The 25,827-nt window shown below is 40.3% G+C and overlaps 3 protein-coding genes across 4 annotated transcripts in view; 2 read left to right on the top strand and 1 right to left on the bottom strand.

Annotated features, from left to right (window-relative positions):
- The first annotated feature begins 6,990 nt into the window (after nucleotides 1-6,990).
- RAG1 (recombination activating 1) lies at nucleotides 6,991-10,110 on the top strand. Its single transcript, XM_053945578.1, has one exon. The coding sequence runs from the start codon at nucleotides 6,991-6,993 to the stop codon at nucleotides 10,108-10,110; it is 3,120 nt and encodes a 1,039-aa protein (XP_053801553.1).
- Nucleotides 10,111-17,568: 7,458 nt separating this feature from the next.
- Nucleotides 17,569-20,237, bottom strand: RAG2 (recombination activating 2). 2 transcript variants are annotated; one of them, XM_053946790.1, is made up of 2 exons: nucleotides 20,222-20,237; nucleotides 17,569-19,779 (listed from the first exon to the last, which is right to left on the bottom strand). In XM_053946790.1, the coding sequence occupies exon 2, from the start codon at nucleotides 19,772-19,774 to the stop codon at nucleotides 18,191-18,193; it is 1,584 nt and encodes a 527-aa protein (XP_053802765.1). In that variant the 5' UTR covers nucleotides 19,775-19,779; nucleotides 20,222-20,237; the 3' UTR covers nucleotides 17,569-18,190. The 2 variants fall into 2 exon arrangements, with proteins under 2 accessions (XP_053802765.1, XP_053802764.1); XM_053946789.1 differs by lacking the exon at nucleotides 20,222-20,237 and having other exon boundaries at nucleotides 17,569-19,795.
- IFTAP (intraflagellar transport associated protein) overlaps nucleotides 20,050-25,827 on the top strand; it is a 49,047-nt gene continuing 43,269 nt past the window's right edge. The window contains 2 exon segments of the mRNA XM_053946791.1: nucleotides 20,050-20,246; nucleotides 24,317-24,391. The gene's annotated coding sequence lies outside the window, so the exon portion shown is untranslated.

Genomic DNA, 25,827 nt, shown 5'->3' with positions numbered 1-25,827 from the left:
GCGGGCGCTGCGGTGTCTCTGTCCCCCGTCCCCAACGCACACAAAACTGTCACCATCGGCGGCTGAGCCTTCCTGCCGGGGCCGTGTTCGCTCCGCGCTGCGGATGCTTCTATGAAGAGCCATTCGGATGCGCTCCGCTGCGTCCTGAGCGCCGTTAAAAACGAGGCGCGGAGAGCCGGGGCTCGGTGGGGGTGGTATGCGTGGGACTCACGGCTTGGGAGTCACCAAAAAGCCCTTTCTAAATGCAAACCAAACGCTCCCGAGAAACGATTTCCTCTGCCCGCCCCAGCTGTGCCGCGGGGAGTCCTGCAGGCACCGAAGCCGGGTGCGCTGCCTCCCCCGGGGGCTGTGGCCAGGACAGCAGGCAATTGTAAGAAAGTGAAATACCGGGACAGTGTGAACGCAGACAGCTTCATTGCCTTAGGAACGAACGAGGGGAATTTGGTTGGTTGCATTAGGCATTTTCTTGGGAAGAATCTCTGATTAACACACATTTAAATCCAACAAACTGTTCCCACTGTTTGGGGGGATATAAGGGGTGTGTGTTGTGTGTGTGTGATTTGCTGGGGGGCACAGTTTTCCAGGGATTTTCAGTGTTTCTGTCTGCATGCCATGCTCCCTGGGAGTTGCAAACCAGTGGATTGTTCCATGGCTAGAGTACCTGTCTCCCTCTGCAGGGTGCTGCTCCCACAGGCAAGGCCATGCCAGACCCTAATGCACCCTTCCAAGCACTGCTTGTGCCCAAAACATACCTACATTTTTTTGTTAGGACCTGCCAGGAAGCTAAAGAGGGAGAGAAATACCTGGGCCATCAGATAGGGCTCCAAAGAATCACAATAAAGAAGCAACAACATTAAGGACAAATAAATAAATTGAAACTTTGTGGACCTGCTCCTGGACAACTGGACAAATTTCTCCTGCCAAGTAAACATACTGTATACTGCTTTCATGAGCTGTAAAATGAGGAAGCTTACCATGGCATGGCTTTGTAAAACAGATATCCTTAGATGGAGGGCTTTGTATGTCTGAAAAATACTATTTTTTTGTAATCTGCAAGCTGTCAAGGACACTGATGTCCAACCTATTTTAACTGAGAATTCAAGGAATTTAGCTGGAGTTTTTATTCCAAGAATAAATGAATTCTTTTATTCAGAAGGATTTCCAAATCTGTAAGGCTTAGGCCCATTCTCACGTCTTAATTTCCATGCTGTAACAGAGACAAATGCAAAAATGCTTTTCTCCACTCGGTGGTGCTAGCTGCACAGGGAAAACATTTTCCAGTACAAGATCTGTGCAGCTCAGACTGTTCAGCAATTGTGCTTTTATGGACACAAAACACACCCAAAGCTGTAGCAATTTGAGATTAATTAAAATCTTTAGCTGCCTGCTCTATCCCTACAAGACAATATTTTTCCAAGGTGTACTTTTCTTCCTGTGTACTTGGAAGAAAAGCACTTGACTAGCTTATCTATGCTCATGTGGTTCCTTTGATAAGGAAGCTGATGCCTGTACAGTGGGGTTTTGCACTTTTTGCATGGGAACTCAGGCTCCCGAGGGGACAGGACAGGCAGCCAGCCACCTGAGTGAAGTTTTGAATAAGCACCCCAGAGGGAGAGATCTGCCAAACTTTTCAAAGAGCCTCAAATTCCTCAATCCTAACAATGCACATTGTCAGGGAACTGTGCCTGGCATTTCAAGATAAGAGAAGGAATCAGTCTGTGACTGCAGAGAGTGATTTTGATTGATATCTGGCATTGCAGCTCGACTGATTTTTTTTTTTTAAAGGTCTCTCCAAGTGCTAGGGAGTGAATAGTAAAATAGGTAGGTTGTTAGGAAGTTCAGGCAAAACAGCAGAGTAGTGAGTTCAGGCCCTAGCCATCTAACGTTCTCAGATGTCCAGAAATGCCTCAGCCATGACATCCTTGTCTCACACTGCCTTGGCCTGGAATGACATCTAGGGCTTCTGTTCTACTTAATCCTGACACTCCCATTTAGATGTTTCTGATTGGGATTTATTTCATATTAGGATTTTGTGTGTATCAGAATCTCAGCAAGAATATCAACATTTGTCTCTAAACCCTTTTACTTTCTCCATGTATTGCATATTCCATAAACACTTTGTTTCCTTTCTCCATACATTACTTGCTTCAGCATGAATCTTTACACTGGTTTGCAGGTGCTGTTAGCCTCTCATGCGGCAGAAACACTCAGAACTAACCACTTCTCCAAGACATCATCTAACAAGAGCAGCTTGAGTCAGAATAGCTGGAAAAGGACCTGGAAGTGCTGGTTGACAGCTCAAAATGAGCCAGCAGTGCCCAGGTGGCAAAGAAAGTCAATGATATCCTGGCCTGAGTCAGCAATAGTGTGGCTTGCAGGACCAGGAAAGTGGTTGTTGCTCTGCACTGGGCACTGGTGAGGCTGCACCTTGAATCTTGTTCAGTTTTGGATGTCTCACTACAAGAAAGACATTGCTGGGGCAATGAGAGTGGTGAAGGGTCTAGAAAACAGCTCTTATGAGGAGCAGCTGATGCAGCTGCAGTGGTTGTTTAGCCTGGAGAAAAGGAAGCTCAGGGGAGACCTTACTGTTCTCTCCAACTGCCTTTCCTTCAAGGACATTGTACCAAGGTGGGCTCGGGCTATTTCCCAAGCAACAAATGATTGGACAAGAGGAAATGGCCTCAAGTTCCACCAGGAGAGGTTTAGATTGGATATTAGTTCTTCACCCAAGTTCTTCACCAAAAGGGTTGAAGAGTATTGGAACAATCTGGCAACAGAAGTTGTTGAGTCACCATTCCAAGGGGATATTTAAAACACATGCAGATGTGTCACTTAGGGACAAGATTTAGTGGTGGACTCAGCCGTGTTAGGTTTGTGGTTAGACCTAATGATCTTAAGAGCCTTTTCCAACCTAGAGGCTTCTATGATTCTAAGAACTGAAAGCATTGTAAGATCAGAGTAGATAAAAGAGTATGAGTCCTCTCACCTATTTTAGCTATAGTAAATATCAAGTATTACAACTTTTGCTGATTTTCCTCCTGGCTGACATCAGATGCTGTCAAGTAAGAGGTGCATTAACTGGGATATCCTGAGCCACAATGTAAGCCTCCCTCAGCCACCTTCTCAGGGAAAAGTGTGCAAGTCAGAAGTGGATTTTAAGTCCTGCAGGATCACAAAGTCTCCAGAAAAAGGGAAATGCCTGGGTGTTTATGTAATTTTTCTGCTCTTGCAAATTCCTGCTTCTGGAGTATGAACTTATGTTCATGTTTGAAAGGACCTGATGGATCACTAGAATTTTTGCACAATGTTGTGTGTGGAGATTGAAAACTTTCAGGGTGCTGTTATACAACAGCATCTTTCCACTTTGAGTCAGTTTTTGAGATAGTTGCTTTCTGGAAGTTTTCTTCTTGGAGAGATAGTTGCTTTCTGGAAGTTTTCTTCTTGGACTTTCAGGAAAAAGACTCTACTGGCCGCTGTTTGTGGTCACCTATGGCCCATACCTGCTGTAATACATACCAGTTGCTCAATAAGTAGGTAACTATCTTTTATATTGATGATTTGTCCTGCCTGCTTAGGGCCTTCAAGACTCTAGATACACATTACTAAAGAGGTAATAGCCATTAAAATTAAATACTGGTATCAGAAGCATGGACATTTTGTGGTCCCTGTTGTCATTCACCCAAACTGCAGAAGGCTGGCTGGGGAAGTGAGACATTGGTCTTCAATGAAATAGCTTTGATGTGGAACACTAGGGTGATGAAGACTAGATTCTCCTCTCAGAGAGTTAACAGTGAAGAAATCAGTTATGAAACTATAAAGAAGAAAGCTAAATGCAAACTTTGTGTTAAAAAACAGTGCAGGTGCTCCTCAGAGAGAGTCTGCATACTTATCTCAGAGCCCAGGAGTCTCACACAAGACGACCTTGTTTATATGAATTTTGTGGTTAAGCCTCATAAATTGCCAGGTGCCACCTGGATTTGAGAGTTCTGTATTGTGTTCAGTTCAAATAAACTGTGGTTAGCACCAGTGTTGTACGGGGAACTCAGAGGGAGAAGGATAAGTGAGATAAACAGCACTGCAGTGTCTTTAAAAAGCAGAGGGAACACAGAAAGAGTGAGAGCACGCTTGAGAGACAGCAAACAAGCTTGACATTTGGAACAAACTGGGCAGGCACCGCAGCAGCTCTACAAACTCACAACGAGCTGAAGGTAGGCTAGCAGTATTAATGACAGCATCCCAGATGCTTGCAGGACATCCCAGTGTTGGTTTCTTGTCCTGGTTTAATGGGCAGGTCAGTGATTTTATATGTGCTTCCTCACTTCAGAGGTTGTTCTGTTCATTTTGGTGAGCTTTTTTATAAAGTAAAGTCTTCCTTGGTGTGAAGAAAAGTATTGCAATCTTGCTCGTCTTCAGAACTGTATGAAATACTGTGATCTGGGGGGAAAAAAGGGATTTCTTTTCCCTTTTCAAGAGAAAAAGAGGTGAAACTGAACACAGCTGTTTGAGTTGATTAAATAACCATGGCTGGAGATTCATGCCTGGGGCTCCCTCTGTAAGAATCTAAGTGGGGTAGGCAGGGTGAAAAAACATTGTTCAGCATGACCCCCAACTAGAATAACAGAACACGGGCATTTTGCATGAGTAGCAGGAAATTCCTAACACTGGGAAAATTTCTTGCTCTCCCAAGAGAGCTGCTGTAATCTCCACTGCCTAGAAGCTAGACAATTCAACAGCATTTGATGAATAGCCTGTTGGCAACAATTAACCACTGCAGAAGGTGAAGGTCTGGTAACCTGAGAGCGCATCTTTGTCATTCATTTCTTCCAAGACATGTTCAATGGAAGAGGAAAAGAAAAATCTGCTTGAACTTTCATTTAGCATGGGTAAACCCTGTGGGATTCATTTGAGCTGGTGATTAGTAGCAAGAGTCAGGTCATGGCTTTGGAGATGAGTGTGGCACTGCAGTGGCACTTACTCAAAGGGTCAGAAGAGCAGAGAAAGTATTAAATATTTTGCATTAAATGTATTCCGTGTTGGCTGTTTCTTTACAATGACTTTGATGTTGTCCTGTAGAGGCATTACTCATGGTTTAAGAGATTCTGAAAGTGTTGCTGGTGATGGTGAAATTACACTAAACTGCATAGGGTGTTATGTAGAAGAGAAGGATCTGTGGGCAGTATAGGGCAAGTAGGTATTCAATTACTCTGCAGGTGGTAGGAGCACAGAACTATTCAGGGAAAATGGGTTACTGGTCAGAGCATAGATTTCACCAAGTCTGTCATAAGATGCAGAAAAGAATGTGAGACAGTAGTAATGCTCTGAATACATCTGTGCACAGCTGCACCTCACAGATCTGTGAACAGCAGAATACAAGCACGCTCATTGCCAGGCTGGATCAGCAATGGACAGCAGGGGACTGCAGTGCAGACAGAGAAATTTAGGAGTATAGGCAGCTGGACAGAGCAATGTGGGCAGATGGGGACAGTGGTATGGGCAGCTTGTTCTCAGTGGGATGGAGTGAAGAGAAGCGGGGAAGAAAACAAACCTAAAATTTTAGTTGCCAAACCTAATGAATTATTTTAAAGTAAAACTCAGCTCTTCAGGAAAGAGCTAATCAGACTGGTATGTTATTCTGGATGTGGAACTTAATTAATGCATGCAGTCCTTTCCCAACAGATTCTGAAGGGTTGTACTGAAATGATGCTTTATTGAAAGGTTATAGATGAAATAATCTCAGAAACCCTGGGCATCATCACTTTGGACCTTGACTTGGATGTATTACCTAATGAAGGACACTTTCTGAAAAGACACCAAACTGAGATTTCTAGCAAGTTATGTGGATTACTAAGTGCTGATAACATTAGTAACAGAAATCACAGCTATGTAATTTCTAGTTCTAGTGCATTGTCTTAAGGTAGAGTCTTCCTCATTTTTTATTACTCACACCAACCAGAGCAGTAAAACCAAAATAAATCAGAAAACATAACTGAATTTGCTCTATAATGTTTGTTTACCTTGTGCACTTCTCATGCCAGGTAATGAAAAAATAGGGTAGTCACTCTTGTTGTTTCTATACAATTTTATTTTCTGGGTCTGATGCAGTAGCAAAAAGTTTCTATGTTTGAGGTGAAAGTCTTGTATTTATTTTTATACACACCATATTTCCATGGAAACCACATTAATATTACTTTTGGCTGCACCTCTATGAAAGCTAAAATTAGGGTCAAATTTACACAGACATTTTCAGATTTCCAGTACCAGCAATCCTTATAGAGAGATCTCAGCAAGGTACTTAAATGAATGACTAATATACAGTGTATAAATATTATCTCACAATCAAATCTGAAGCCAGTATTCATTGCTATATCCCCTGTGGAGTTCAGGGAACTGTAGTGCTTTGCATCAACAGAGGACACACTCCTCCTGCTTTAATGGAGCTATTCATTAAGCACATGCTAAAGTACCTTACAAATCTGGGGCCTAAATAAAGTCTACACTGGCATTGAGTAGTATGTGCTGCTCTGCCCATGTGGAATGCTGTGTATGAAACACTTCTGACCAGATTCAAAACTAACAAGGAACGTGAGAGCAGTGGGTTTGCAGATTTAAGATAATACAGCATGAGCACACAAAATTCTACTTTTCAGACACCAGTTGAGTTCAGTTTCACATTAAAAAAAATCACCAGCTTCCAGAATGTAATGCTGTTGTCTATAGTAGCTTTACTTATGGTAAGCTCCATCAAGCAAAAGAAGGATGGGGCAGATTTGGATGTTTACTACAGGATGAATAATGGCTTCATTGATGTTTACTATAGGATGAATAATGGCTCACACAGGTGAGCAAATAGACATGTGATGCCTCAGGATCAAAGTCAAAATAAATTTGGAAATTCATCTCATATATTGAGTGGACAGCCTTTTAATTTGGAAATTAAGCTAACTTACATCTTTCTGTTTCTCAGGTGATCTGGTTTCTGTGAGACTGCAGATGTCAGGAGCATCACAAATGGACCTACCTGAAGAACTTCAGCATACATATACAAAATTTTCTGAATGGAAATTCAAGCTCTTTAAATTGCGATCATTTGAAAAAACACCCTCTGATGGCAACCAGCACATACACAAAGATCAAGCAGAAGAGCCTGTTTCTTCAAACAAAGAAATAATCCTAAATAAAGATGAAGCAGTGCCAAGAGGAGAAAAGATGGAGTTAACCAGCAATAGGCAGGGACTTGAGGAAGATGCCCATGCCATGAAAACACAAGACAATAGAGCTCATCAGAACAATCTGAAGCAACTCTGTCGCATCTGTGGGATTTCATTTAAAACTGATTATTCCAAGAGAACTTACCCAGTGCATGGGCCAGTGGATGACGAAACTCTGTGTGTTCTGAGAAAGAAAGAAAAAACAGCAACCTCTTGGCCAGATCTTATTGCTAAGGTTTTCAAGATTGATGTGCGAGGGGATGTTGACACCATCCATCCCACTCAATTTTGTCACAACTGTTGGAATATTATACATAGAAAATTCAGTAATACTCTATGTGAAGTGTATTTTCCTAGGAACAGCACAATGGAGTGGCAACCCCATTCCCCAAACTGTGATGTCTGCCATACTACCAGACGAGGAGTCAAGAGAAAAAGCCAGCTCCCAAGTGTGCAACGTGGCAAACATGTCAAAACCACTGGGGAACGTTCTCAGCTAAACAGAGGTGTAAAGAACCAACAACTCAAACAAGCACAGATAAATAACAAAAATTTAATGAAAGAGATTGTAAATTGTAAGGATATACATCTCAGCACCAAGCTGCTTGCAGTTGATTACCCAGTAGATTTCATTAAATCTATTTATTGCCAGATTTGTGATCATATTTTGGCAGATCCAGTGGAAACAACATGCAGACACTTATTTTGCAGAACTTGCATCCTTAAATGTATCAGGGTTATGGGCAGCTATTGCCCCTCCTGCTGGTATCCTTGCTTTCCTACTGATCTGGTAACCCCAGTGAAATCCTTCCTGAACATCCTTGATAATCTGAGTTTAAGATGCCCTGTAAAGGAATGTGATGAAGAGATCTCACATGGAAAATATGGTCAACACCTCTCTGGCCACAAGGAGATGAAAGGAGAGCTGTATAGCTACATCAATAAAGGTGGCCGACCAAGGCAGCACCTCCTGTCTTTGACGAGGAGAGCTCAGAAACATCGTCTGAGGGAACTGAAACGTCAAGTCAAGGCTTTTGCTGAGAAAGAAGAGGGCGGTGACATAAAGGCTGTATGCATGACTTTGTTCCTGCTAGCTTTGAGAGCAAAAAATGAACACAAACAAGCAGATGAACTGGAGGCTATAATGCAAGGGAGAGGATCTGGACTTCATCCTGCTGTCTGTCTGGCCATCCGAATTAACACGTTTCTCAGCTGTAGTCAGTATCATAAAATGTATAGAACAGTAAAAGCTGTCACTGGGAGGCAGATCTTCCAGCCTTTGCATGCTCTTCGCACTGCTGAGAAAGCCCTCCTGCCAGGTTATCACCCATTTGAGTGGAAACCTCCCCTGAAAAATGTATCCACTAACACAGAAGTGGGAATTATAGATGGACTATCAGGACTGCCACTCTCAATTGATGATTACCCAGTAGACACGATTGCAAAGAGATTCCGATACGATGCAGCCTTAGTTTGTGCCTTAAAGGACATGGAGGAGGAGATCTTGGAAGGCATGAAAGCAAAAAATCTGGACGACTATTTGAATGGCCCCTTCACTGTGGTAGTAAAAGAGTCCTGTGATGGAATGGGAGATGTCAGTGAGAAGCATGGAAGTGGGCCTGCTGTCCCAGAGAAGGCTGTTCGCTTTTCTTTCACAGTCATGAACATTTCTCTAGCACATGGGAATGAAAGCAAGAGAATCTTTGAGGAAGTAAAGCCCAATTCAGAGTTGTGCTGTAAGCCCTTGTGCCTTATGCTGGCTGATGAATCAGATCATGAAACTCTGACAGCAATCCTGAGCCCCCTCATAGCAGAAAGAGAGGCTATGAAAAACAGCGAACTGCTGCTTGATATGGGAGGCATCCTAAGAACATTTAGATTTGTCTTTAGAGGTACGGGATATGATGAGAAACTCTTGCGGGAAGTGGAAGGGCTGGAGGCCTCAGGTTCCACTTATATTTGTACCCTGTGTGATACAACCCGCTTGGAGGCATCCCAGAATCTGGTCTTCCACACCATAACCAGAAGTCATGCTGAAAATCTGGAGCGATATGAAATATGGAGGTCCAACCCATATCACGAGTCTGTTGATGAGCTCCGTGACAGAGTGAAGGGTGTTTCAGCCAAACCTTTTATTGAGACTGTTCCCTCCATAGATGCATTGCACTGCGACATTGGCAATGCAACAGAATTCTACAGGATTTTCCAGATGGAGATTGGTGAACTTTACAAGAATCCTGATGTTTCTAAAGAGGAGAGGAAGAGATGGCAGTTGACTCTTGACAAACATCTCAGGAAGAAGATGAACTTGAAGCCTATGCTGAAGATGAGTGGGAATTTTGCTAGAAAGCTCATGTCCAAAGAGACTGTAGAGGCAGTATGTGAATTAATTAAGTGTGAGGAAAGGCATGAAGCTCTAAAAGAACTAATGGACCTTTATCTGAAGATGAAACCAGTGTGGCGATCCTCGTGCCCTGCCAAGGAGTGTCCAGAACTTCTGTGCCAGTATAGCTACAATTCACAGCGTTTTGCAGAGCTCTTATCTACAAAGTTCAAGTACAGATATGAGGGCAAGATTACAAATTATTTCCACAAAACACTTGCTCATGTTCCTGAAATCATCGAAAGAGATGGGTCCATTGGGGCCTGGGCAAGTGAAGGAAATGAGTCTGGAAACAAATTGTTTAGGAGATTCCGAAAAATGAATGCCAGGCAGTCTAAGGTCTATGAGATGGAGGATGTCTTGAAGCACCACTGGCTGTATACCTCCAAGTACCTCCAGAAGTTCATGAATGCTCATAAAACATTAAAAAGCCAGAGCTTCAGCATTGATTCAGGGTGTAGTTTAGGTGACTCCTTGCCACTGGAAGTCTTGGAAAACCGTGATTCAGCAGAACTCTAAATGTACAGCACCTTTGGTGTTGGGTTTGTGATGGTGTGTCCCTGCAAGGAATCAGATTCTTCTGTAGAGGTACAGAGAAGTCTGAAATTTACACTCCCTCTTAAGCTGCTGAGAGGAGTTAGTTTAATAAACACCATGTGTGTTGGGCATTCTCCAAGAGGCAATGCACTGGTGCATTTACCAGTTGTTATATGAGATGAAAGCAGAAAAAATTGCAAAGAAGGGTCTTTGTTTTGTTCTGGTCATATTGTTTCTAAGGGATAAAATCAAAGTAAACAAGGTTTTATAGCAAGTTTTAGTTGGGAGGGAATATGATTGTGGAGAGTTGTGACAGTTGCTGCAAAGGAGCATTGCTGTTTGTTTTGTTTGCATTTAGTTGAATATTTTGTTATTTACATTTAAAGAGGGCTTGATTATTTTCGTGATGGTTCTTTGGGTTTTATAAGTAAAGATTCGTCAGTGAGACAGATGGATAATTGTTTTGGATAAAGTTCAGTTATTTTTGTAGAAAATACTAAAAATGCAAGCTTTGATGTCACATACTCCAGGAATATTATTATTTAACATATATATTGTAGTACTGCTTAGGATCAGATGATGGTATCATCATGCTAATTTACTGTATGAAGATATAGGAAAGGTAGCTGAAGTTTTTAGAAGACATTTTTATCACAGCCTGTTTACTCTGAAAGGCAAACTTGTGCTCCTAAATCAGGATTTACAGCACCTTGTGGTTATCTCATTATATAAAATACATTCAAGCTCTGCTGTGTGGCTTGTTGCTTCATGAGCATTTGCTTCTATGGTAACTTCAGTATATAGTACAATTTACATTTGTACAGTTTTATTGAATGAATTCCTGGCCTCACTGAAGTCACCAGTAAATCCTCATTAATACCAGTAGGTGCACAGTTTCACCAAGTGACTTTAGTCACAGCAGTCCTATTTCTCAGGAGATGGTTTTTACCCTGATCAGATACATGCCAGTAGGATATTTCCCTGACTGCTGCTGCTGTACTCCAGCTGTATCTGATAGCAAACTTTTTCTTACCTGGGATATACCTCATTTTCCAAATCTGTAAAAGAGGGATAATATTTATTAATCGCAAAGATAGTTGCTTACATGACTAGTTAAAAAGCAATAAGCTCTCTTGAAAATTCTGCATGCCATATTTTTCACCATTACAGCAGTGTTTAGTTGGTATTTGTTTCTGAAGTGATACATAGTACATTCATAATTCATAAAATTATGACTTTAATTCACTGACGTATTCATGAAACATACTCAATCTCATACCTGAGATGCCTCCAAATCATCCAGCCTTTCAGATCTGCATCTGTGGCTAGGGTGTTACTGTCTTTGCAGTAATGTTTCTGAAACAAGATTAAATGTGGAAACAATCAAAGCACAGATCTAAAAGAATCCACTTTTTTTTTTTTCATTTTGATGTGGCAGAAGTTGGTTTCTGAGTATAAGTGAACAATTAATTTAAAATAATTAATGGTCTGAGCTTTGTTCTCTAGTATCTTGTTCCTGTTGTTTACTATATCTTTAAGGGTCTGGCATTTACCATTTATGGACAATTAAAAATAGAATTAAGAGCTAGTAATTAGTACAAATATTAATGTAATTCTAATTTTGCTTTTCTTTTGGTTTCAACTAATTAAACCACCATTTTAAAAATAGTCTAATTTAGGATTTTAATTTAACATGATTTCTTTAAACATAGTTTAACACAATGTCAAAATCTGCAGTTGGAAAGAATGTCTTTTTTCTAAGCAGTCATAAGTGCTACAGAATTTTCTGTTTGGTGTATCATATATATCTGCACTTACTAAGTGTTCATTTCTAGATTAGTATTTTTTAAATTTTTTTGAAAACAAGTATTTCCTATATAGCATAAAAATAGTTTTGCATAACTATCATTCTTTACCAATAAATGCAGACCACAAATAGACCTGTTTCCTAGGGTGTATAAATAGTAGGTATAAAGAACATTCTCTAGTAGTTATAGTTCTGCAGATATAGTTTTCATATTTGGTCAGCATTTATTTCATTATAGAAATAGTGGCACACTTTTCTTTTTTTCTCTGTATGTATATTTGGGACAGCTGTTTTACCTTGTTTTGTATCCTTGGGTTTGCTTGAATGAATTAGGGGTTTGTTTAACAATCTTGACTCATCTCATGGTGATTTTCACTCCATTTAAGTGGTATATATAGTTTTCATTACCTTTTGAACAGGAATGGATTTCAAGTAATGCAAAGTCATCCATAGCAATCCATTGTTACTGATATGCATTTGTGTCATGGAGGGACCAGACTTTGTTAATTTTGTACATGTAATTTCAGTGACTCTAACTGAAACATGGTCAAATTCCAAATTCAATTTAACAGACTGCTGATACTGATATAATAGCAAGTGATTGGTCTCACTGTCTATGAAAGGGCTGAGTAAGTTTGATCCTTGTACATATGGCTTCTTAAGACAAGCTTTACATCCTGGGGTAACTCATCAAAGTGAACAAAATGTAAGTGGGGACAGAGGAACTCAATGTCATGTGGCAGTATTCTTTTGTGAGTTATTTTAAGCTATAAGGTCATATTTCACACTCTACCAGCTCCAGGCAGGATAGCTGACACAGAGAGGTCCTACTATGTTTTCCCCCTTTTGTGTTTTTTCAGACTTGAATCTAGTTTAATCTTCTATTTCCCCATTGTTGACATCTTTCTGTAAATCAGTTGAGAATTCTGAGCTCATTAGAACAAACACTGAAAGGGTAGGTACCTGGAAGTGAAGCTTTTGTAAACAGAGCTGAAATAATGATGCTGCATGCACAAAGCCATGCACTGGAAGACCAACAAATCCTGACTGCAGACAGGTGCAGTTTTTGGTTATGCAGCCTGTTGTTAAGCTTGCTGACTTTGAAGAGGCTTTAGACATATGGAGAGACTTATATTCGTGGTACTCTTTCAAACCTTCACAGTCTCTTTTTTACATTAATAATTGGTACAAATCCTTCAGTAATTCCAGTAAATAATTACCACCTTGTTCTGAAATTGTATTGACTGTAGTTTTCATACAATCACATTACGTATCTTGTTTTGTTTGGTTTTGTTTTATTCCAGGGTTTGGTATTGTGAATTGCCATGTTATAAATGATGTGAACTATGTTAGAAGCCACTATTCTGCTATCACATGTTCTTCTTCCTCACGGGAATAATTATATTGTCTTTACATAAATTAGCTTTGATTTTTAATCAAGTAGCTCAGAAACAAACTCTAGATATTTAAAGGATCCTAATTTCTGAATACACTGAGTTATTTGCTTTGTTTCACTGCATAATTTTCCTTTTTATTAATGTATTACAGTTTCTTATTTCATCAAACCATTTTAAAATAAAGGTCTTATAAATACTTACGTTTCTAACTTTTTATTTCTTACAGTTTTTCAATGATGCACATAATTTCCTGGTGGTAGTCTTAGTTTTCATTTAAATTGTGGATACTTTTAACAGGCTGTTCTAATACCCAGAGGCAACTGTGATTCCAGCCCTCTTCTGGAAGTCACCAATTTAACAAATGAAGATTACTCTGTGAATCTCAACAGTCCTTTCAGCACCCTTCCTCACAGGCAAATTTTGACAGAACACTAAACTGATATAAAACCAGTTTTATTTAGTCTGTAAATGTCTTTTGGTTCACTTGCAAATACCATCACAGATTTTTTTTGTAAAATCAGCCTTGCACTGTTATCACCATGCTAATACACTAAGTATCTTTTGCATCAAAGTTTGGCTCCTCACTAGAGGTTAAGCTGTAAAGTTTAGTTCCAATCTACCTTTCAGTCCATTATTTGTAGCTAGCTTTATTCTACTTCAGAAAAACCCTTCTTTCTTCGTTAAAATGATATCTACAGGTTAAGAGATTTATGTGAACGAACTGGTTTGAATGGAACTAATGATAAGCAAATTAAGCTACCTGATTTCCTGTGTAATCAGATAACCAGACATCTAATATCTATCTGGACTTTATATCACCAACTCAGCTTTTTCATCTGGCCTCAATTAAAAAAATTGTTGGATGGAGAAAAACAGAGCCCATATAAAGCAAAAAGCTAAGCCTCAGACTGTTTTCTAGTAAATTAGGATGATATAACTCCTTAACTCCTAAATCTGTAATAACTGACTGAATTTTACTTTCCATGTACTTCTGTGGAGATAAGATGAAGAACAATGAGGCCTGTCACAGCTCTTCAGAGTACTGCTTTAGGGGACTGAATATGGTGTAATGGTCAAGCAGCTGACCAGCAGCAACTACTAAGTGTTTCCTTAAGTGTTTAAGGAGCTTTTATACCTTTTTCATCAAGCTTGATATTGTCCATGATACAAAAAGACACATTAGGGAGGATTTAATTAGCAGCTTTTCTAGCAGCATCAGGAGAGAGGTCAAGAGGTGCATTTTTAATACTCCTTCTCTGGAGATGAGCATTCTGAGCAAGTGGACAAATAACTACCACCTCTACAAAGGAGGTCTTGCACATCTGTGGAGTGGCCAGAGCCCCGTTCTTCCTGTACATGTTCATGTATTGAGAAACTGGAGAGTTTATAAGGTTATTTTCTTGCTTTTTTCCCAAAGTAAAAATGAACTCCATAGTGCCACAGTTTTCGAGGTAGAGACAACAAATTGGGAGTTTAACTTTCAAAGGCTCAAGCATTTCCCAAAAGTTAGTCATGTTTGAAATGGAATAAGATAGGAAATCAAATATAGAGGGAGCTGAAGCCACCAATCATGAAAAAGAAGTAAGCCAATCCTTCTGTCTTTAATACATAGGGTACAGCAGTAAATAACTCAAGAAATTCCTTTTCAATCTGAATTCAATATTTTCCTTTTGCTTTTGGCTCTCACTTGCATTATTTCCACTCCTTTCAAAGGTCCATTGGTGCAATGAGTCACTCTGAACTACAACACATGCTTTAGTGCTACCAGTAAAGTTTGTGCTGTGCTCTTCCTGTAAATTAATCAGGTACTTCAAGTTCCAAGCACCTTTCAATAGCAGTAAAATCCATATATTCTTCTCTTAGAAGCTGATAATAGCAACACAGTTTTACTAAAATGTGTCTGGGAACCATGATGCTGCTTACTGTGGTTACAAAACACACAGGTCAATTGGATGCAGATATAATAGATATTTATTTCTGCACTTAAATCTACTTCATCTTATCTGTTAATTATAACCTGCCTGAGCAAGAAACATCTTGTATTGATTAGCTGGTTTTGAAGACAATGAATGCTTTTGAAGTACCTGTCTCAGGAAATTAGGTGCTTTCTGCAGTCTTGAATGCTATGTCAAATATCTTCTTTACAGGCTGAAGTTTGTATATCTTTATGTTCAAGTCCTTTCAAATATTTTGTGTTTTACTTATTACTTCTTTTTCCTGCAGTAGCTACAGTCTCTGAGATGTGATTTAATGCTGCTTGTACAGCCTTTCACTGTGAAGCTGGGACGTGCTTTAACCAAGCAATTTTCCCCTCCTACTCAAATAAACCATACATTTAAAAAAACCAGCTCAAATACACAGTACACTTATGTTATGGGCCCAGTGAGGTATAACATAAAGTCTGACTGTGAATTGCTTTTGTCATAGACACAGTGTTAAGTAAAGAACAACAGCTCAGGTAAGAACTGGAAGGTTCCACACAGTGTGCTTGTGCTCCCAGGGATTCAGGGACTGCAGTCACTGCAGCTGCCGGAGTCAGTTCTGGAAATACAGAGTTGCTCCCAAGATCCTGCAACCACACCACCAGTGCCTGAGCCACAAGGCTTTATCTCAGGCTACATGTCACTTCTCTTAGGCCAGTGTCAAGCTTTCCCACTACAAAATATTTCCATTTTTTTGGTCTGTATGACAAATTTGTCATACAGTGTGCTGTCCAAGGAACTTGAGATAATGGCAGTAACTGAGAGAGGTAACAGGCACAAACTCAGACTGGGTATTGCCAGGGAATTCAATAGTTATGGGCAGCCCAGTAATTCTGGGGAGTCCTTTGTTGTTGAAAAATGGCAAAGTGGCAAGGGGGGAGTTTTGTTGTATGAGTATATTGTCCCTTTTTGTTGGTGTTGAGATGATGTGGCTTTAATGTAGGTGTGGATTTTTTTGGTTGATGTAAATAAGTGCATGATGAAGACATATTTTAATGACAATTCAGCTCTCTAAGACCTATGACTAACCTACAAAAGGGGACATTGACTATTTAATTTCATCAGTTTGAAGGGACTTTACCTGAACATGATATTAACTTACTCCTTGGAAAAACATATAGCAGTATATACTATGAGCTTACATAAAGTAACATAACAAAGGAAATGGGAAGCTGGCATTGAAATCTATGAATTTATACCCATATACAGGCTGTAGAGAGGGCAGTCAAGTTGATATACTTCCCCTTTAGAAGCTCAATCCAAACTTTAAGCTCCCTCAGCACATGAAAAGTTTATAAATGGAAACTTTTTATGGTTGCCCATTACTTTTCTTTGCTGTTCACTTGGGGTGCTAAGGCTTTAAGGGGAGTACTGTGCAGACACATCTGTGTTGACAGGAATACTGTGCTCTACACACTGCTTTGTAAAGGAGTGGTTGCTCGGGGTCTGCACATAGTGATCAAATAGCTGACAGCTGCTCCTGTTTTTCTTTTTATTCAGGGATCCAGCATAAGAGTTGGACTGTGAATACTAAGCTATTATTGTTGGCTCACAAATGTTGAGCTGCTGGTATTGATTTTCTGAAAAGATGTTTGGAGCAATAATAAAAATAAAAAATAATGTCAAGAATGATGAGGCTTCATAAATAGCCAACAAAAAAATCCACAAAAATCTTAGTAAACTCTTTGGCTATTCAACCTTGACATTGTCCTTTTCAATCTGAATCCAATCTTCTCCTCATGTTTTCAGAAGCCAACTGCATTTGTTTTTACCCTCACAGTGCTCCACTGGCTCAATGAATCACTCTGAGACACAGTTTGCACTTCTAAGCTTTAACACTCTACATAGTCACCCTGGGAAAGCAGAGAAATAAATGGGTAGTGGAGGACCCGGAGTAAATGATAAAAGTCCTGTTCATCAGAAGGAATTTCTTCTGAAGTCAATGGGAGCTCACAGCATGGGCTGGCTGTCAAGCTAGACCCCTCATCAGGCTTCATATGGACCTCCCAAGCATATGTGCTGTCCTTTTGTAAACTTTAGGATTTACAGTATTTGATTTACCCGTGAATACATGAAAAAAACCTGCAGTCATTTTCATTATAAACTTTATTATCCTACTAAATTTTTAAAAATACAAACACAAAGAGAAGTTGATGATCACAGTAGTTTAAAAAAAGCAATTTAATTTTTACTGTGAGATGATATTCTCAACTGTAGCCAAAACTGACATATAATCATTCCATAACTCTCAAAATAAAAAATTAATTATCCAGAATTAAATGCTCCATATGTAAGCTTTCCATAATGGAAGTCCCTGAAGAAAACTGACCCTCAGTATCTGAATATTTCATTATTTCTGACACAAGGGACTTAAAACCACTACTTTTGTTTAAAACCAGAATAATTAGTCTCATTTTCTTTCATTACACCAACATAAAACTAGAGTAATGCAGCTATAAATTAGGTCAAATATTTCTAGAACTACTGACTAAGATAAAAAATTTAAATGGGCAATATAATGTTCTCAATGGAGAGAGGGTAACAGCACTGACTACATGGGACAATGTCTTACCCTACCAGCAGCTCCATTAAACATACTGGAGAGTAAGTTATAGCCTAAAATTCAGCACACAGTTTACCAGAGTCTGGCTGTGTGTTTGCACAGTGCCCTCTAAGTTGGGGTCCCTATCTGGGTATTACAAAAATACACATAAGAGACAGAATAAAATAATGTGGTTTGAAATGTAACAAAAACACTGAGAAAACTGAAATAAGAAGATCTCTTCAAGATCAAATAACCCACTTTGCTTCAAGCATTGTTGCCTTTGCCTATGATTTCATTTCCTCCCAGGTGAATACAAATCAGCAGTGTAAATCTATTCAAAAAGTCTCCGAAGAAAGGACTTTTTCGTCGATGTTGATAACTTCATGGTTTTCTTTTTGCGCAGTGGTTTCATAGGTGGCTTTTTCAGGCACATCACCTTTTGGGGAGTTTGTAGCCCTTTATTAAGGTCAATGTGCTCGTTGCAGAAATACTTGACATTTGCTTCTGAGAGACGTAGAAGCATGGTCTCTGAGAGATCCATACACTGTGCGTGGACCCAGTGGCCAGCCCCACTGGAACACAGGATCATTGCAGGCTTGTTGAGTTCTGTTGAATAGAAAGGGACCCAGGTGTTGATGTCAATATTGCAACTGGCACAGCAGGTGATCCAGTAGCCTGTTTCTGATTCATCTTCTTCATCATCTTCATTGTAAGTATCAGCATCATCAGCATCAAAACTATTGGCTTCCACACTAAAACAAAACTCCTCCAAATCTTCAAATGGAGTGGAGTCTCCAGGGTCTTCACTTGATGTCTGACTGCAGGTTTGTGTTATCAATTCTTCTTCCTTGTCTTCTGCTCCTTTGCATCTCAAAATGTAAAAGTAGTTTGCATCTGGGATTATTTGTTTGTTGGCCCCTGGAATGCCCAGCAAAACAGACCCTTTACCCATATCACAGCCAAACCACATTCTGCAGTGTTTAATATCTGGTGTCCATTCTGGACCCACAGTTTCAACAATCTCTATCTTACTATCTTCCAGAACTATGGTGTTACACGCCAGCCGTTTCTGGTTGTCTGAGTGGTAGCCACCAACAAGGACAAATTCATTGTCACTGATCTGGCTCACTATAGCACTTGACACTGATATCCCCCCTGGCAGGATGGTGCAGGTCACAGCTGGGCTGCCCAGGGGCAGATCAATTTTTAGCCTGTACAAGTTTGGGGACCTGGTGTTATTTTGAAGTGAGTGGCCTCCCAAGATGTAGATTGTATCATCTCTGGCAATTGAAACGTGGAAAGAAAGTCCATCTTGAAGCTCTGGAACTAAGTATGATGTACAGCATCCAAACTCAAAATCAATGAGAAACACAGATGGCAAACAGTCGACTACGCTGTTCCATGTTTCCGTGGTTCTTTGTGCAAGAGGAGTATACGACCTCCCTCCAAACAGAACACTCATGCTTTTTCCCCGGCTATGAACTATATTCATTGTATGCCCATATCTAGCTTCAGGGACATCTCCACCTAGGTCTTTCTCAGTGCATTGGAACGTAATTTTCTTGCTAGTTTTGCTTACCAAACTTATAAAATAAATCTTATCAGAAAGGTCATTGTTAGGTGTTTTACCACCATGGATGATATACTGGTACTCATCAGCCCTTGCATCGCTTCTGAGTGTGCACAGAGCAGGGTAGCGAAGAGGGGGAAGGTAACATGAGTCTTTAGAGAAGAAGACAGGTTTCATTTTGAGCTCATCCTGCTTTATATCGAGGAGGAAAACACCAGTGGGACAGGATCTCTTTGGCCATCCTTTCTGACCAAAAAAGAAAACATGCCCATCAAAATTTAGGAGAGAGAAGCCCGGCTGAAGCAAGGATGAGTTACTGACAGTGGATACCATCTGCAGCAACATTTTGTCTGTTGACTGGGCCATGCCGTGGCTGAGAAAATAAAAAAGACAAAACAAACAGATCAATTAGATCCTATCACAATTATTGTGATTAGATCCTATCATTATTATTTAACACAACTTGAACAAATCCTATGGAAGCTGCGCAGCAGTTCACTCTCTGAAACTCATAAAGGCACGCTTCTCTGCGTCTCAAGACACGAATCAAGCATAAGGTGTGCACCACTTCCGCGGTATTTTGGGGATTTTCTGCACACCACGGGATCTTGGCATACGGACCCTACACGCAGAACGGCCGCAGGTTGCGCTGCTGCGCCTTCCCGGAGCGGGCGCGGCCGCTCCCACGGGAACGTGGGCCTGCAGGCTGCTGGGGCCAGTAGTTCTCGCTGGGTGCCCGGCCCGGCCCGGCCCGACCTGCGCTTCCTTGTCCCGGCCGTGGGGAATCGAGACCGGCGGGCTCAGAGAGCCGGCGGCGGTGAGTGCGGCCGGGGGGGTCGGGGCCGGGCTGCTGGCTCAGCCCCGGCGCGCCCGAGGCGGAGAGAGCGGCGCCGGAGATGCCGCAAGCCGAGATTTCCTGCCCGTTTGTCGCCCCGAGGCGGCCGGGGATGCCGGGCTGGAGCCCTCCGGCCGCCGCAGGGCCGGACCCCGAGTGCGGGAGCCTCGTCCGGCGGGGCTCGGGCTCGCCCGGGGCGGCAGGAGGCTCCCGGCCGGGAACCTGCCCCAGGGCCCCGCAGCCAGCGGGCTGGAGGACCGGCGTGCTCGGAAACATGAGATACACGTTATGTTTACAAGGCAAACGTCAGGATTTGTTGAGTGCCTTTAGAAGGAGGAGGTGCCCGCTGTCTTTGCAGCCGCGCAGGGCTGGCTGGAGCGGCGGGGCCCGGGGTGAATCGCAGAACAGCCCAGTCGGGATGCCGGGCTTGCGAGTCCCGCTGCCGCGGGGCTTCAGGGGGCGCGAATCCTTTGTCTTTCATCTTTGCGCTTGCTTATGCTTTCATGAGTAGGTTTCAAGGGGTGTCTTTTACTCTCAGAAACATGTTTGTTTGAAGACAGAAAGGAGTTCATATAATCAACCTGGATATTGACTGTGAAAGAGATTTGAAGAGCACAGATACTAGGGGGAGAAATAACTGGCTGATTCATTTGCAGTGTCCTTTGGTGACAGTAGACTGGCACCTTTAGCAAATGTCTAAGTTTCCTGTCTCAGCCTTTGCCAAATCCCCAGAATTTAAAATTTAAAATATTAAGAAAAACCCACTAAAGTCTATATTTTAAAATGTAATAACTTTAAAAAATATTTAGGATTCATATTTTCATAGTTGCTGCTTTTCATTTTGCTGTGACAACAAAATCAAGACACATAGGGTTTCTTTTTTAAGGAAGGATTGGTATCTTCTAGTTATGTGATGTCAAAACCTGGGGGGATCTGAACAATGTCCTGTAGAGGAAGAGTTGCTGTAAAAACATGGGAACTGATGACGGTGACTACATCAATTGCCATGTTGTACCATATTGCTGCACTGCTTGCCTGTAAACTGGTATGGAGACTGCTGTGCTAAAATAGGGATCTGCCATGGAATATTTTTCAATTTTGAGATGTTTTCGGGCCAGAGCACACATATAGGGTAGGCATAGCCATTACTGAGTCTATTTGAAAAACAATCCATGGAATGGTTGTCTTACCTTGTGGAATCTTCCAAAGTTCATGGTTGAGTTCTTTTCACTATATAGCTTAATGCCTCTGCCCTGAGTTTTTTTCTACATTTAAATTTCTTTTTAGAAGTACTAGTTTTTTTTTACATTTAAATTTCTTTTTAGAAGTACTGTACTTCTAAAGTTCAGGTTATAAGTTAATTAAATTCGTGAACCTTTTTCTGAGCATGTCGGTATACACAGCAGGTTGTGTCCTTATTATGCATGAAGAAAGACTTATGAATTTATTTGCCTTCAGGTGATACGCTAAACAGGAATCTGCTGCTTGTTTCTTACAAGCATTCAAAAATGGCATCATCAGAGGAGCTTGCACTAAGTTAGGTGTACTTGATTAGATGTCATTTGTCTCTTCTTTCATATTGTCTGGTTACTTAGCTTATTTGGTTTTTTACAGGATCTTTAGAAAAGTAAAATGCCTTCTGTACTGAAGATGCTGTAAGAAAATTTCTGTTCTATATGAGAAAATTAGAGTTCTTTATCTTCTACCTCTTCTGTTCTACATTTGACTGCTGGTTTATATTTGAAGTCAGATGAGGGTATTAAAAGTGGCAATCAATTTAACTGACATACTGGTAGGCATCTTACATTTTTACATATACTTAAAGAATCTCCAAATAGGGCAATTATTAGTGTCCACAATGTCACAAACTATTTCCCAGATATTGAGTAGTACTCACTTCTGAAGAGTTCACTATCTGAAGAGTCTGCAGATACAGAGTGGAGAAAAGATCAGTGAAAATTTTTTGATTGGTAGACACACAGAACATACTGGGTAAAAACACTTAAACACACTTCCTTGTCTCATAATATTTCTTGAACTTTCCATAAGCAAACAATTCAGTATGTAATGGAGGGAATGTTTATCTGAGATTTTTGGACAGAAGTAGCTCCTTAGGCACTGGCTGGAATTGCTTTGGCTTTTCATGTATTTTCCTGTTAATTATAGTGTGTCAATACAGTGTGGTTGCTCTTTGGCTATGCTGACCTCCAACTCTAACCTTCCAATAGCACTGATTCCTTTGGGCTGTGGCTCATCTAACCCTGAACAGCTTCGGGGAGCCCAGAAGATCTAACCTTATAACAAAGAGTTTGAAGTGCTTTTTTTGTGGCTTTATGCTCAAAACTGGAGTTGGATTAGCAGTATAGCTAGTGTAGAAGGAAACAGACAAATGCCTTTGTTGTGGTGCAACACAGGATACCGGGGAAGAGACACTGCAAGGAGTAAAGACAAATAAGAAGAGAAGGGGGGAATTACATAAACAATTGCCAATTATGATGACTTGAGTCATGCTTCATCATATTTAGTGGTTTTTAGAAGGTTAAACTGTAAGGATTATACAAGTAAATGAGAATCTCAGCATTACTTTTATAAGCCCCCTAATTGGGAAGCAGTAGAGACCTGAGCTAGAAACTAATCTAACAGAAAGAAAAAAAAACAACAACCCACTGATATTCTCCCTGTGTTTATTTTAAAATCAAACAATATTTTGAGCAGGTTTTTCAGGTAAGAGTTGTTTATATGGCAAGAAGAGATTATAAGGAATTCAGGTTTTGATGGATGCATTGGGAGATACATTTATAGAAGGATCAAATGAAGACAGAAGGTGTTTTTTAAAAACACTAGTTAATGTAATTTGAAATGTGCTTGCTATGGAAATAGATGGACAAAGTTACAATTTTGGGTGATGTACCATTTCAGAAATCCTATTAGGTGTTCATGGAGAAGTGCAGGATGAACATCTTTTAGAGGCAAGGGGTAGCACTGAATGACCTAAACAGCAACTGACATTTCATATACCTTTGGATAGTCTTCTTTGTCTTCTAGCTTCTCCTATGGAAGCAAGTCTACCATTGTTACATGTCCTACACCCTAGTAAATGTAGGATTTATGAAATGTCACTAGATGACAGTGTGGCACTGAGTCACTCACAAACTGTGTTTATTAGTTAGTGTCCTCTTTGACCCTATGCAGAAATGGTTTGTTCACCTATGTGCTTTGCCTGTTACCTGTTAGTTAGGCAACAAAAATATTCTAATCAGGAGAACAATGACTAATCAGTGCTGCTGTTTAGTGTGACATATTTTTCAGCATTGAAAGTATTATTTGTAACAATTTCACAGTAATTTGAATGCTGCAAAATAATGAATGACTAATGAGTTGATCTTATGAACTGTAGCAAATACAAAGAACCTTTTTCATTTATACAAAAATAAGATATTTGAGCTGTACTGATTGGACAATGAGAGAATGAAATGCAGGATATCATGGAGTCTTAGCTGGTAAACACCCATTGCTGACCATTAATTAGTTTGCAATTATTTTGATGAGAACATAGATACCTAGTATAGAATTAAATTGTTTTTGCAGTATTGTGGTTGTTTTTCTTTGACAGATCTGTTTTTTCATTTCCAAAATGGAAAAGCGTACCCCTGAAAAGCAAGTGCTGTTTCCATATTATCCACAATCAAAATCATATCCAGACGCACAGAGAAGTTTGAAGTCCTCCATAGAGATGCTTAAGGAAGGAAATTTTTTATATAGTATTTCTCAAAACATTTTCTAAGTGTATCAACAAAGTTTGCTTTGGGCAAAACAGTAATTTAGACGTACCTGGCTGATAGCAGTTTTTTGTGTCCTCTGTAATCTTTCTGTGTAATTGGGATTCAAATGTGAGGAATCTTCTGTGACAGCCCAGGGGGTCTCGTGGCGTAGAGAGACAGCCTGATAGAGGGGATTCTATATGCTTAATTTGCAGATGTGCTCCTGAGAACTCAATCTACTCTGGCTAACTGGCTGTGACTGGTTTGTTTCCTTTCCTCTCTTGTCTTCAGATGGCACAACAAGAAACCCACCAGCCTCCAGAAGCTTTAACTCTTTGCTGTGGAAGAAGCTCAGAGTGACAGCAGGTGCCTCTTAGGTTGTAAATATCTGCAGCATAAGCTTCTTTATGGTTGAGTTTTTTTGAGCTTTTTTCTTTTACACCTATCAACCTTGTGATCAACTTCAGAATTTTTCAGTGCTATTTTAAAATGCAATTTAAAATAAATTTTGAGTTAAAAAATAATTTCAATAGGTAGTTAAAGAAAACAGCTGTTGCTGATTGGCATACTACTTTACCCAGGAATGCTACAAGTGGGCAATGACATTGAAACAGAGCAAAGGAAATGACAAATGCATGCAGTTCACTGAGTGAGGGCTAACTAAAAAGTCCAACTCAAAGTCCACTGAAGTAATTAGAAGTGTCTTTTTTTCTCCTTTGGTGGCCTTCTGATCAGACCTTGAAAGACTAATAAAACTTTGCACCCTTCTGTGACATTTTTCATCAGTTTTGCAGTGCTTTTCTCCAACACCAAATAAATAATGAGACGCTGGGAAGTCCTCTGGGAACATATCCTTTCAACAGCTAGCAGTGCTGGGGCACGAGGATAAGCCACTTACATAATACAGCACAACAGACAGAAAAACCTGGAAAACAATTTACTCTTCATAGCTCCCTGCTTTTGTTTTCCTGGCCCTACTTCACCCACTCCTGAGTTACAACATCTGCTGCACAGTATTTTAGAAATATCTCAACTCCCATTTGAAACTGCTGTGAGAATAGAAATAGAAGGAACTTGCAATGGAATTTGATTAGTACAGCAAAGCAAACACACCAAATGTTTGTGATAATTGTCTTGAGACAGTGAATAACTGTAATGCAGATAGGATGTAGTGATGTTTCTCATCTGAAATACAGCAGTGCTAAGGCACTGTGCCCTGTAGCATCCATATGGGCCTTTTCTACTGAAACAAAGATAAAAGGAACCTGTAGTGCAGAGTTGAATGCTGAAGAACTTCCCCCAAAATTAAGGGCATTCAGATCACATCTATTTGTATTTTCAGTAGGGCCTAGATAATACTCAACAGCTTTTTATCAAAGTGTTTGATGTATTCTGACCCTTGTTTGGGTCTACGGTCAAAGATCTACTGGCAAAAAAAAAAAAAAAAAAAAAAAAAACCAAAAAAACCACACAACCAAAAAATCCAAGAAATATTTAAGTGATAAATCCAGTCCCCCAGTTGTGTCACTTTAATATTTTACATTCATTTTAGACTTTTTTTCTACCAGTTGACATGCCTTATCTTTAGAAATTCTTTTTCTAATTACTGTAGTTGAGAAGATAGAGAAATTAATTTTTTTTTGGCAACAGCATGTCATTTTTGGATGAGGACATGGTCTGTCTAAGCTGATCTCTGTCAATGACACAGGGCTTTGGAGAAGCTGCAGCAAATAGCTTCAGAATAATGTATCTACATGGCAGGGAAATTATGTTCAAAACTGTCCTGGTCATAGCAAGAAGGT

Source organism: Vidua chalybeata, chromosome 6, assembly GCF_026979565.1.
Source record: "Vidua chalybeata isolate OUT-0048 chromosome 6, bVidCha1 merged haplotype, whole genome shotgun sequence".
Lineage (NCBI taxonomy): Eukaryota > Metazoa > Chordata > Aves > Passeriformes > Viduidae > Vidua > Vidua chalybeata.
Note: the sequence above shows the minus strand (reverse complement) of the source record. Positions and strands in the feature narration are given on the sequence as shown.